General features: G+C 36.9%; 4 protein-coding genes across 4 annotated transcripts; all 4 read right to left on the bottom strand.

Moving 5' to 3' along the window:
• Positions 1–106: 106 nt before the first annotated feature.
• Positions 107–4,264, bottom strand: TM35_000122590 (uncharacterized protein; the record flags this gene model as incomplete). The annotated part of the gene is made up of 1 exon (XM_029025234.1): positions 107–4,264. One exon carries the CDS (start codon positions 4,262–4,264, stop codon positions 107–109), a length of 4,158 nt encoding a protein of 1,385 aa, XP_028883550.1.
• A 657-nt stretch (positions 4,265–4,921) lies between these two features.
• TM35_000122580 (uncharacterized protein) lies at positions 4,922–5,347 on the bottom strand (the record flags this gene model as incomplete). Its single annotated transcript, XM_029025233.1, has 1 exon — positions 4,922–5,347. One exon carries the CDS (start codon positions 5,345–5,347, stop codon positions 4,922–4,924), a length of 426 nt encoding a protein of 141 aa, XP_028883549.1.
• A 1,325-nt stretch (positions 5,348–6,672) lies between these two features.
• TM35_000122570 (intraflagellar transport protein 172) lies at positions 6,673–11,916 on the bottom strand (the record flags this gene model as incomplete). The annotated part of the gene is made up of 1 exon (XM_029025232.1): positions 6,673–11,916. The coding sequence occupies one exon, from the start codon at positions 11,914–11,916 to the stop codon at positions 6,673–6,675; it is 5,244 nt and encodes a 1,747-aa protein (XP_028883548.1).
• Positions 11,917–12,593: 677 nt separating this feature from the next.
• TM35_000122560 (uncharacterized protein) lies at positions 12,594–14,228 on the bottom strand (the record flags this gene model as incomplete). Its single annotated transcript, XM_029025231.1, has 1 exon — positions 12,594–14,228. One exon carries the CDS (start codon positions 14,226–14,228, stop codon positions 12,594–12,596), a length of 1,635 nt encoding a protein of 544 aa, XP_028883547.1.
• Between the last annotated feature and the right edge of the window lie 21 nt (positions 14,229–14,249).

Raw genomic sequence — 14,249 nt, 5'->3', positions numbered from 1 at the left:
ATATATATATATATATATATATATTGCATCTATTTTTCCCCCTTATATACTCTATGTATATATGTATCGTGTTTTTCTAATATTTCAATGCACATAACCTCATATGTTACAAGAGATCATCTTCTAACGTTTTCAACTGTTTTCTCACAATATCCACGTACTCGCGGAGTTGTGCCTCATTTTTTAATACCTTCTTTTGTGTTATATCGAATTTCTTAAGCAAGGGAATGAGATGATGACGTACATCTGTACTACTTCTACTAAACTCTTCAATACCACTACTTCTTATGCTCTCACCATCACTACTACTACTACTCCTGTTGCTGTTGTAGCTGGTGTTACAGAGACTAACATTACTAGTATTTTTACTCTGACGTTGAATTGCTGCAATAACTTGTTCTCGTTTTTTCTCTAGTTGTTCTGCTTGAGAAAGAACACTTGCATGTTGAGTTTGAAGTAGACGTAATTGTTCTCGAAGTTCAAGCATAAGTGCCTCACGTGCGGTTAATTGTCGTGTTTGAGGTGATGATGATAACGATGATGACACCGACACTTTCATACCTTTCCCATTCGATTGTGGTGTAGAGACTAGAGTTGATGATGTTGTTTTTGTTGTTGTTTTAGTTTTTGTTGAGAGTCCTTCTTTCCTTTGTGCTACTTTCTCTGGAGTAACAATATGAACAGCAGTAGTAACAGCAGTAGCAGGTGTATTTCTCTCAAGAGGACGTGAACGTTGAGTCCGTTTCTTCGCGGATGAATAACTAACAGAGGAACAAGGAGAAACGCCTCCATTTGGTGGTGAAATAGATCGTCTCATCCTTTCTAAAGGTGTGGCCGTCTTTTCGGGTATTACGGTTTCTGTTGTTTTTATAGGAAAAGTTGCCTGATAACTATCATCACTGGAAGTATGGCCATCGGACCATGTAGAGTCTACAGGGACTCCTTCTAATGTAGATGGTTTACCACTATAATGTTTTCGTGTTGAATGTACACTTTTTAAAAGACTTCTCGCACTTGCAAGGATACGATTTACATCACTTGTTGATAATCGTGTAGTTTCTCTACATTCACTCTTGTTTTCACTGTTAACATTATTCACAGAAGAGGTGATTCTCGGTGGTGGCGAGATATATTCTGGAGAGAGACGTCTATCAATTCGAGAAATAGAGTTTGGCGATAGTTTTGGTGGTGGTGTTTTTATTCCTGCAGCAGATGTACTCCCAGACTGCCCTACCACACGTTCTTCTGTTAAAGGGGAAACAATCACTACTTCAGGTTCATCATTATTATTATTATTATTATTATTATTATTATTATTATTATTATCACAAGAAGAAGAATGTGTGTGTGCTGTTGATTGTACTCTGTCATCCACCCGTCGTGCGAGTTTAGCGAAGATTTGATTTCGTTTTTGTTGTAGAGATATGGATGTTTGTGAAATAGGCATTTCCTCTGGAAGTGATGGGGGTTGTGTTTGACTGCGACTACGCTCTTGAGATGATATTTCATCATGAGTGTTATTATGGTGGATATCAACATACATCTTGTTCTTACTATCGTTATTATTATTATTATTATTATTATTATTATTATTATTATTATTATTATTATTATTATTATTTGAAGATGTTTGTGGGAATGGTACATCGTGAAGAGATGCATGAACTCCAGAAGTAGAATATGCAGATGTTGTTGTTGTTGCTGCTGTTCTTGAGGAGGAATTGGAGGAAGAGGTAGATCCTGTTCTCGTTATTCCTGTTATTCCTGTTGTGTCTTGTAGTTTTAACACTCCTTCCAATGTTAAGAGTCGTTTCTTTAAAATAATAACATCTTCTTCAAGTTGTGTACAACGTAGACGTGATAAACGTTCCTTATCTCTCCATAGAGTATTATCATTCTTTAACTCCTGTGCTGTTTGTTTCCATCGTTGTTTCTCTTCCTTCAATACATCCAATGTACTCCGCAGATAACTGTTTTCTCTCACTTGTGCCTCTAATGACTCTTTCAGAACCTCCAACTCCCGTAATGGATTCTGCAATGATGTGGATGTGGATGATCTCTCTTCAGCATAGTCACCGCGAGAAGAGGAACTACTTCTACTTTCTACACGATCTACAAATAAAGGTACTGCAGCCAACATGCGTTCTTGCATGTTTAGTATTAAATTATCCTTTGCATCCAACATACGGCGTAGTCGAGTATTCTCGTTCATAGTATCCATACTATTTATTCCCTCTTTTATTTCCTTCTTTACTTCTTCTTCTTCTTGTTGTTGAGATGTCACTGGTGATGGTGGAGATGTTGTAATAGTTTTGGGAATATTTCCAGTATTACTTCTCCTGTCTTTATTCTTTTTCACATTTCTTTCTTCTTCTTCACTTTCTTCATTTTCTTCTTCTTTATTGTGTTTCTCAATCCCACTTGCAAAGTTTTTAGTGCTTGTCGTTTCCAGGCATCTCGCCAGTGGTGGCGGTGTGATATCATCTCCCTCGCCAGTGGGACTCACATCTCTGGTAACAGGCAGGGAATACGATGGCGATCGTGGAACTCCACTTTTGGGAGAAATTCCACTTTCCTCCGATGGCAACTTTTCAGGAAATAAATTTCGTTCTTCTTTTTCTTCTTTTATCAGTTCTTCTTGGTGTAGTTCATATTCCTTATATCTCTCACCTGATCTTTCCCTACTCCCACTATTATTATTATTATTATTATTATTATTATTATTATCACTATTACTATTACTATTACTAACACTAACTGCATGTTGAGTATTCCTTATTGGTCTATGCACATCTCGCACATTCGGCAATGGGGATAAATCAGTGAAAATAGATTCAGTTGTGTGAACATCATTCAAACGCCCATCCGCATCCACACACTCCCGCACTTCGCCTGTTGAGAGTTGTTGTGTAAATGCGGTTTGTTGACGTTCTGCAGATCTTCCAAGTAGTGATCCCTCACGTGGGGCGGAGCAGGATGGTCGCAGTGTACTCACAGGAGAAACAGAAACAGAAACACAATCATCAACACTTCTCTCAGTTCTCTCATCTCGAAGGGAATAACTTCTTTTACTTATCATCTCATCTACAACCGCAGTATTTTTATTAGGAGTATTAGGAGGAATACCACTCATAGTAACCGAAGAAGAAGAAGAAACAGCGGCAACATTAGAAAAAGAAGAAGAGGCAATATTGTACATTTCTCTTAATGCCATCGCTAAACAAACAACAATATGTTGTTTACTCGCCACAACATCCTCTAACTCTTGTAGAAAGTGTAAAACAGTAGTATGCCGATGATCACCCCGGGGTATATGTCTCTCAACAGCATTATTATCATTATTATTATTATGATTATTATGATTATTACTCTGTTCATCTAATCTATTGTTAGGATAATAATACAATGTTTTCATACCTCTTGGTAGGATAAAAAGTTCAGAGAGTTGTGCCCCTAATGATTCCATTGCCTCTTCCTGCAATTGTGTGAGTCCTATAAACTGTTCACGTAGACATTCCACACGATTACACAAGTCTCTTAATAATATACTGTTATTATTATTATCACTATGATGATTATTATTATGCATTCCATCTCCTTTTACAACTACTTCCGCTTCTTCTCTACGTATTTCATATTGTATAAAGGATTTAAATGGTGACATTACGTATTGAATAGATTCTATGAGTTTGGAGTGTAACCCAGCGTGTTTCATCTCAATAATTCGTAAACGCACAACTTCACGATCTATTTCATCTAAAGTAACCACATGAGGTTTTCGTTCATTATTATTATCATTATCATTATCATGATGGGAAGAATTTACGTTGGATGTTGGGAATAGACGTTGACGAAGAGTAGTGATTAATAATACACTTTCCGCTTGATTCTTCTGCACTCGCACGAGTAGATCTAAACATCTATGTAATGAGAGAGAACCCACAGAGTGGTCCATACTGCTGTTAGATTCCCCAACACCAACATGAATAGAAGAAGAGGAACAACAAGAAGAAGATGAATTAACAGAAGATGTTGTTGTTGTTGTTGGTGGTGCTGGTGTAGTTAATCTTGTGCCTCCTGTTGTTTCTCCTTCTATTCCTGTTAGTGAAATTGATTTCATAAATGATGAACTTTTATTCTCTGCATTGATATTATTATTTTTATTATTATTGTTGTATGGGTGTTTTCTCAAGAGAGATGAAACACGTTGTCTTTCGGTATCTATCCACGGTGTGAGATGTTCGGCATGTCTCAAGTCATGCATACCTTTCCTCACCACTAAATAATCAAAATAAGGATACTTAACCCATCCTAAATAATAATAATAATAATAATAATATTAAAATATATACACAAAGAAGAAAAGGAAAGAAAAAAAAAGAAGAACAATAGAGGAAGAAATAGAAAAAAAAAACATAAAGGCATAAGAAGCTGTAGAAATACATTTAAACAGAAAGAAAGAAGAATATATATATATATATATATATATAGGAAAAATTAAGATAAGAATAAAAGAAGAGAGATAAGTAACATACACTAAGAAAGAAAAATACTCTCACTTAGAACATAAAACAGTCATGATTGATCCTTCATGACAATACAACTAAAAAGGAAAGGAAGGAACAAAAAAATAAAAATAAACAAAAAAAAATAATTAATTATACTATCATAATATTAATAATACGGTAACCATTATTACTAATCCCTATTATTCAGAAACAATGTTTTTTTTTTCTTTCTTTGTTTTCTGATAACAGTTTTTTTTTTTTTTTTTACAACTTTCATATCTATTTTGCTAAACGTTTCCCAAATACACAAATCCCATTAAACCCCCTATCCCCTCATATATATATATATTCACTACACTAATAGATATAACCAATACTTATACTCCCCCCTTTACTACCGTCTCCTATTCTCACTATGCCTGCTGCCCCAGACGTGCCTGCAGTTCCTTTACTTCTGCCAATAGTTTCTCTGCCCGCAAGGCATCCCGCTGGTGTGCATACCAGTAATTATACTCCTGATCCACATGCCCCATTCGCAGTGCCTCTGCCTGCAGAGTAGCGGAGAGTCGATGTGCACTATCATCCTCCTGCAGATTGGCTTGATTCTGCAATGCCTGTCGTCTGTGCATACGTTCCATCTCACTATAATAAAGTACGGCCTTTCGCCGCAACTCCACGTGTGGTCCATCCCGCTGCCGTTCAAAGTACTCGGAGAGTTTATATCGTAATGGGAATGTAATCGCTACGGAGAGAACCATTAGTAGTGGGGCGTATGATTGCGGGGCGTAGGCCATAAACCCCAGTGGTGTATACCACGGTCTCTTTACATATCGTACCATTGGGAGTGAGTGAGAGTGAGTGTTGTTATCTTCTACAATGTATATATATATATATATATATATATAGAGAGAGAGAGAGAGAGAGAGAGAGAAAGATATCCTTCTATCTATCTATTGTTTTTTCTTCTTTCTCTCTGTGTGTTTGTGTGTTCTTCTGTATGGTTTATAAATTTAAACCCCTCACGATTGTGTTACAATGTCAAACACCTATGGATGAGAAATGAGTACAAAAATAAAAAAAAAGAAAAGAAAAAAAGCAAATGAGAAACAAGTATATATACATAGATATTTATACATATATAATATATAAAGATTACAACCACGTATAAGAATGGTACAAAAAATATTGACATGCAAGTATCGAAAGAACGTTCAAAGAAGAATGTGTAAGGCTTACTTCAGCCTCCCCTCTCCGTCTACAAAGTTAAAATATAATAACACTAATAATGATAATAATAACAAAAGGCTCAATAAGTAATGAACCGGCGTCACACTCTACTTCTCGGTAAAAAAAAAATTTTTTCATTTTTTTTTTTTTTTTTTAATTTCCTCTTTGAAATTTCTATATTTGCATATATATATTTCTTTTTTCATCCCCTCAGGTTACATCAATTTTGGTAAAAAAAAAGAAAAAAAAGAAAAGAAAAAAAAAATGAGCAGCAGAGACGATACGAATGATAGAAGCGAGAAAAACAAAAAAAAAAAAAAGAAAATGTATGGACACACATCAGTAGATCCAAGTGTAGTAATCCCTCACACTCCCTCTATCACTACCATACAACACATTTATTGTCTTTTTTTTTCTTTTTGACTGTTTTGATTTTCTTGTTTGTTTGTTTGTTTACAAGAAATTTCCTTCATGTTCATTTCCAATTCCTTTTCCCTTTTCTTTTCTTTTTTCTATCATTCCATTCTCTTAAAGTTGTCTCATTTCTCTACATGGTGTTTTTCCCTTGTTGCCTTTTCTTCTTTTTTTTTTTACTTCTTTTTATCCTGCTGTTTTCTTTTTTTTTTTTCTTCTTCTTTCTTTTCCTCCAATGCCGCTGCTGGCGATAGGTACCCCCTTCACACAGCAACACACATAAAAAAGAAAGAAAGAGAAAAAAAAAAAGTACATCAAATAAAAATAATAAAATTAACAACGGCAAACCCACAAGCACATCATACACAGAAAGAAAGAAAGAAAGAAAGAAAAATAAAATAAAAACAAAAGGAAGAAAAAACACCCCTCTCTCCCTTTTTCTTACACCATTCATTTCACTTCCCTCCCCCCACCAAACAACAAAAAGAAAAGAAAAGAAAAAAAGAAAAGAAAAAAAAGGATTCTACAATTTAAAATCCGGTGACTCCGCGGCCCCACACCATGGACAGTTCTTCCCCAACACAATATATCGATTCCAGTCCTCCTGATTGGCCGGCCGCTGACAACTCCGGCACTTCGTGAGGCCGCCGCCGACGATCGGGTACCCCGTCACCGCACACTCCGGGAAGACCGCCCCGGCCGGCGACTGCAGCGCCCCCTCAAACATCTCCACCTGATTCTGCGGGTCCATGATGGTGGGGAGGTGGGCGTCCAGGTTGCTCTCAATCGAGACGGCCAACACCCACTTATTCACCTCCTCCTCCGCCTCCTTTCCAATGGAGGAGGTTCGCGGTAGGGGGTATTTCTTGGGAAAGTCCGTACAGTCAAAGTCTTCGTTATCAATAGCGGTACTATCCAAGGCGCCATCTTCAATTTTTTCACAAATATCAAGGAAACGGTTAAGGTAGAGGAAAGCCAAGTTATCAGATTCGGCCTTCTTCGCTGCCATACCAGCATCATAAAAGGCTTGTTCAGGGGCAATATAAGGAATCCATCGTGGAAGTCCAAGCATAAGTTTTAATGCATAGTCATTTAATGATAATTCTAACATACGAGGAGCCATATAGTAAATGTGAACAACGTGTGCAAGTGCTCTTGCCTTTGTCACATCTTCTGGTTTCTGTCCAGATGTAGCCATACTTTCGGCAACATTTATAAAACTTGTATGAAATTTATCCAATTTCAAATTGCTTTCAGATTGAAGTGGAAGTACTTTAACAAGTCGTTCAGCCATTTCTACCCAAACTTCATAAAAGCGGAAATCACCAGTATCAAGGGGTAATTCTTCTACCACATCAAGTGCCTGAGCCATTTCACCTTTATTAACATGATATTTCATTCTTAAACCTGCTACATATTTCATTTCTTCTGCTGTACGTTGTTTTGCCATACGAATAGCATTATCCCAGTCATTATTGGTAATATAAGCCTTAAGTGCCGCTTCTGGATCAATTTCTTCCACCACTTTCGCATCTTTCATACCTCCACTTTCAATACTATCTTGTACAATAGCACGTTTTACATAATCTTCTAGTTCTGGACTAATACGTTTGGCTAAATATTCAGCAAGATCAAATTTCTTACCATGAACATACATATTAATAGCTCCTTTATAATCTTCACAATCTTCTAAACATTTACCGGCTTCCACATATCTATGTGCATCTTTTAATTTACCTGTAGCAATACGTAAAACTCCTTTAAGCATATTACGATCATGTTTTTGTGCCACCTTTACTGCACGTACCCATAAACTTGCCAAAACATTAGGATCTGATACCTGCTCTGGTGTTGCACCAAGATAAGTTTCCACAGCCATTTGATATTCTCCATGTTCTTCCAATACCGCACCTGCTTTCTTTGGATCATTCGATTGTAATGCAATACGTTTCGCAATTTCTCCTAACATCTCTGGACAATGTTCCTTCGCCACTCTTTGGGCTTCTGTGTAGAGACGACCATCCATGTACATTCGTAATAATGCTTCAGGAGCATTTGCACGTACAAATAATGTTTCTGCTTCACGATAATTACCCTGTTGAAAGCAAGCACGACCATTTGCTTGTAAAATAGTAGGAATTGCCGTTTGATCATAATTCTCTGCTACCCGCATAGCATTTTCAAATTCATGTTGATGTAAATACATATCAATAGCCTCACGTGGTTTTCCAGATTTAAGAAAAGCATCTTCTGCCATTCGAAAATCTCCTTGATCTTCATAATGCATGGCATACTTAAGATAAACATATGGTAATTTCGCTGGTTGTGCCAATTGTGCCCATTGTAATGCCAATTCAAATTTCTGAGCCTCCAGCGCCGCATCAATACCCGCATCCACAAGTGAAAACTTCATAAGAAGTCGTACACCATCTTCGGCTTCAATCACCATTGCACGAGAAAGTACAACTTGTTTAGCGGCATTCGCCCCACCATGTACTTTAGCCACACGTACAGCATCTTCCCACATTTCTCGATCCCGATACATATTAACAGCACGTCCCCAATCTTTTCCAGCTACATAATGAGTTTCTGCCATTTTAAAGTTACTTTCTTTTTCAAATTGTGCAGCAAGAGATAAATGCGTTTTCAGTAAATAATCTGGACGATAGGCTTGTACGAGACGAATCATATTTGTATAATCACGGGTCTTTTTATACATGACAATAGCTTGATCTGGTTCATCCACTTTCAGATAAATACGTTCAGCTCCGGCATAATCTCCTTTAGCTTCCAATTGTTTTGCTTGATCCACAAACATAGCAATAAGTTGTTGTTGTGAAAGATGACGTTGGGCTACACGATACATATGATCAGACATTCCAGCCCGATTGTACATTTCAACAGCATCATTAATAGATCCAGCTTTAATATAAAATTTCTCAGCATCACTGTATTGATGTAATTCTTCATAGTGGTGGGCAATATTTTTATAGAATCCTTTTACAGTCTGATCATTATCCGCTCCAACCACTTGACTTTCAAGAATATTTGTAGCTTTACTCCATTGTCGTGAATCAATAGCAGCTTTAACAGCTTTACTATATTTTTTCGCTTCAATATAGTGATTAATAGCTTGATCCACATGTTTCTGTGAAACCAAGTAATCTCCCCAAGCTTCTTCTAGTTCTGTCACTTGCTCTGGATGTGCTCGTTTAGCAAATTCTACCGCACGACTGTAGATATGTCCCTTCTTATATGCTTGAATAGCCCGTTCATCCATTTTAAGTTTTTCAAAAAAGTCTCCTGCCTTTTCAAATACTTGAGCCTTAAAAAGTGCAGCTGCAATAGCTTCTAAAAGTTGAGATTCTGGTTTTAAATTATGTACTGAAACAACATTTGCCGCACGTGCTGGTGTACCACCTCTAAGGTATAAATTAATAGCATCAATATATTTTCCATCATGTTCCTTCTGTTCTCCAGCTTTTTCATATTGACCCGTTTCCATTAACCAGTTATAATAATGGGCACGTTTATTAGCCAAATCTGGCCAACCACGAGCTTCAGCAACACTAATGCTTTCATCAAAACGATTCATTTCTTCCCACATAGCCATATCTTCTTCTATTTTACCATTTTCTAGGAATAGTTGTTCCGCTCGTTTGTATTCTTTATTCAACATACATAATTCTGCCCGAACTGTATAGTGATCATAACCATCTGTAAGTCCTTCACTTGCTTTAGCTGCTGCTTCTGCAAGTTCATTAATATGATTAAGTGCATTGACTTTCGCCACATCTCCCAAAGCAGCATAACAACGTTGAGCAATATGTAATTTCATTTCTTGAAGAGCTAAATTAGCTAAATTAGCCCACATTGCTTCTGTTTCAGGTGTAAGAGCTATTTGATCTAATAAATCACAAGCTCTATTGTAATCATGATCTTCCATGGTGGTACCAAACTCAATAAGGGCTTCATCTAGTCCATAAGCGACGGTATTTACACCTTCATCCACAATGACTTCTGTCTTTCCATTACCACGTTCAATACCTTCCACTTCTCCTTTAATAGGAACCACCGCAACGCGATCAGGAGCATCAATACTGTACCAAACACATAATTCTACTCGATTCTGTGCCACCACAACATCACTACCAGGTACCCATTGAACATATGTACAGTAATTTAATAATGTGGTACGACTTTGTTCTTCTAAATCATAAAGAAATAATTGATGTTGTTTATCACGGAAAAGTAATTTATTGGCACGGTAATTTAATTCAAGCCAATCAATTCGAGATTGATGTGATATTCGTGCAACGGAAATACCGCTTCCCAAATCATCAATTTGAATGGTTTGTCTGTCAATAAGATAAGCAATAAATTTACGTTCACGTTTTTCATTATTATCTCCAGATCCTGGTGATTCATGAATACGAACAGAAATACGATGAGCATTACGTTCTTCTGTACGACAAGTACCAAGAAGTTCATTCTTTCCATACTCAATTAAACAAAGTTCACCAGCTGCAAAAACCATACAAACTTGTGGATTATCAAAAACAAATTTTTCACGACCTGAAAGTTGCCAAGGAACTTCAGATAACTTGCATGAGACAAGATCACCTACAAGAAGTGTAGTAGATGTATATGCTACCAAATAACGATCTTGATAAACATTCACACGTTGAACTTCATATCCCAAGTTTGAACGTAAAACAATTCTAGTTCCTGTTGCTAATCGTTTTACAATTACTTGATTATGACTTACATATGTAAATTCAAAAGCACCACGAAGTCGGTATCTTTTTAAACACGTATCAAACATATCCACAGCTCCTGTAAGAGTTCCGGTTACAATACGGCTTCCATCATATTTCCATGCCATGGCAGAAAAACTGCAGGAATTGGGAAGTTTTACAATAACACCTTCCTCCCATTTGCGTGAGCGAAGATTAAAATCTAGTAGACGAAACTTTTCAGTACTTGCAATAGCCAAACTTTGTCCACTAGGATTAAAACATCCCACCGTAAAATCTCCTTCTTCTTCCAATTTATAATCAAAATCTTGAGATTTTTGTCCATTACGTTCATAAAAAGTAATATGACCATTTTGTCCGGCTGCACAAATATGTTCTCCCCATAATAATACGTATGGTGTACAGCTATGATTAAAAATCTTTTTAGATCCAGATACTTCATTGGTTTCTTCAGATTCAAAGGTATATTGATAAACAGAACCATCCAGGTGACCAGAAATAATTTTTTGTCCATCTGTACTGCTTGCAATAGAAACAACTGGGTGTTCATGTGCATAAAGGGATTGAGACTTATTCGCCTTTAAAATTCCCACCTTTACTTTACCCTCAAGTGTTCCAAACACCACCAATTCAACGCCTTGTGAAGTATTAGGCCAACAAACACAAGTAACAGCAGTGGTTTGTGGGAATTTACTGCAAATAGCTTTCTTTTCACCCCATTCAATACCAATACGGTAAATTGCCACCATTCCATCAGATTGTCCCACGGCAATTTTAGAGCTATCAGGAGAAAATACCATTCCGCTAATAACATAGGATCTTCCATTCTTACCATCTGCCGCTTTGGTTGGAAACTTATCCCGACGTTCACCAAACTCATCATAAAGGTTTACCATACGACTGCTATCTGCAACCGCCACTCGTTTATTATTTGGAGACCAACAAATAGCTTGTGTGCGGGCAAAGCCTTGCTGAGAGGCCATTAACGTCTTGTAATGTTTCACCTGCATTTGGGAGAAAAATCAAATAATCAAATAATCAAGCAGCAAAAAAAATTCTTTTTTTTTTTTTCACGGTAACTATCTTGTTCTTTTTTTGATTATTTATATATATGTGTGCGTGTGTGTACCTATAGGTGCAGGTGTGTAATGTCTGTCTTTCTTTCTTTCTCTAATTTGCGGCTGTGTATTTCACTTTTGTATTTTGTCTCCACTTTATACCTTCTTTTTTACTTTTCTTGTCTTTTTCTTTCGTTCTTCTCCTCTTTTCTTTTTTGTTTCTATCCTTTCTTTTCTTTTCTTTTCTTTTCTTCTTTGACTCCTCTTGGTACTGTTTTCTTCTCTTCCACTGTTTTGTTTCTCTTTTTCTTTTTATTTATTTCTCTTTTCCTTCCTTACCCTCGCAACAGGTAGGGATAGGACCTTCCCAAACAAGAAATAAAATCAGGAAAAAGAAAAAAAAAGAAAAAAAGACAAACAAGAAGAACAACAAGAGAAATAAAAAATAGATATAGAAATAGTATCTTCTACAAGAAAATACATAAAATGAATTCTTTTTTTTCTTCTTTAATGATAAAAAAAAAAAAATAATAATAATAACGAAAATATATACTGTGGTCATCATCACCGTATTTCATCTGTGATAATCCTTCCCTCTCCAACAACAACAGAGAGAGATATAAATAGTTTCAAAGCACGAGGGAACCATCATCCTCCTCGTCTTCTCCTTTTTTCAACCCAACTCTTAAGCCGCCCTCTTCTTCTCCTTCTCCTTCTCTTTCTTTTCCTCCTCTTCTTGTTGCTGTTGTTGATATTCCTGTGGATTGCGATAACTGTTCTTCACGCAGGGATGCCAACAACACACGGCGTAGTTGACGAAGTGGAATCTCATCATCACAACGCGAGACATCAAACACTCCCGTTCCATGTGCCCCAACCAAACGGGTAAAAAAATCTTGGTTAACACAACTTCTACGCAGCGCAAAAACAAGGGATTCTGTATCTGTGGCTTTTCGCTGTGTGGCTATATTATAGAGCACTAACTTTCCTTCACTTTCTACTCTTGAAATATTGCTAGAACTAGACATTTCATTTACACGCTCTTTTTCAGTTTTATCTTCACTGTTTTTCTTATTCTTCTTATTATGCTTCTTTTTTGCAATTGCAGAGCAAAGCAATGGAAATGGTTTAGCAACATCTGTAGGTTCCATGAAAAGAGATTCAATCCAGCGAACATTTCTCATTTCAGCATCTGAGACGGACATAAATACACTAGAGAGAAGTCGCTGAGACCACCATTCACGACCGTAATGAAGGAACAACTCGTCACCTTCCTTTAAGTTTACAATTGGCACTAGTGTCAGTAAGTGTGTATTATCATCTACCTCTAATCGTACATTGGCTTTACGTGTGAGGGCTCGAAGGATTTGTTGCATCTGCATATATTGATCCTTCTTTATCACCCCGTCTTTTGATTCCCTTTCACCATCTATAGATTGAGACATGGTAAGTAACTCTTCTTCACTTTTACCAGAGTTTGTATCTTCATATAATTGCATACGTTCTCTGTGCATTTTCCAGTACTCGCAGTTGGCAAGATCATCTCGTGGAGGTATTTCCCACAGAATACCATCATTGATCTCAAAGAGATGATCCTCTGCAATAGTTAGAGGCGATATATGAAGTTGTGGTCTCTGAGATAATGGATGTGAAGTTTTCTTTGTAGTTAATGATCCAGAACTATACTTTCCAATTCTTTCCATGTCACTACTAGAATAATGATAATCATCATTATCATCATCATCAAAATCATTATTATTGTTATTATTATCTCCATCCTCTTCCTCAGTTTTACAAAAATCAGACTCATTATCCAATTTCCTAGTTCCATTAGTAGTTGTTGCCGTTGTTGATACACTCTGCTCCAACACACTATTATTATTATTATTATTATTATGATTATCCGTATTATTCTTCTTCTCTCTCTTTCCAGCAAGATACCTATAATGATGTCGATCTCGCCAAGCCTGAAGTCCTGCAGCATCTGCAAGTGGTGCGTGATGGCTCGGCACTAGTAAATACCATCCACGTGCTGTCGCTATATTGAAGTACAGTCCTGTACTGAATTGATGCCGTAGGGCGAGAAAACGCCGCAGCGATATGGTATGAGAAGGTGTATGAATGAGATTCACCATGTATGGAGGGGCAATCGCATCCCGCAGCGGTGCCACTTCAATTGGTGTTAACTTCTTTACAGCACGTGTAAGAAAGACACCATTTGCCCCAGGCACAAGTCTACTCGGGGCTACACGTGTTAAAGACATAGTTATCCTTTTTTTTTTTTT

Source organism: Trypanosoma theileri, assembly GCF_002087225.1.
Source record: "Trypanosoma theileri isolate Edinburgh chromosome Unknown TM35_Tth_12_V1, whole genome shotgun sequence".
NCBI classification, from domain to species: domain Eukaryota; phylum Euglenozoa; class Kinetoplastea; order Trypanosomatida; family Trypanosomatidae; genus Trypanosoma; species Trypanosoma theileri.
This window is presented reverse-complemented; position numbering and strand designations above follow the sequence as displayed.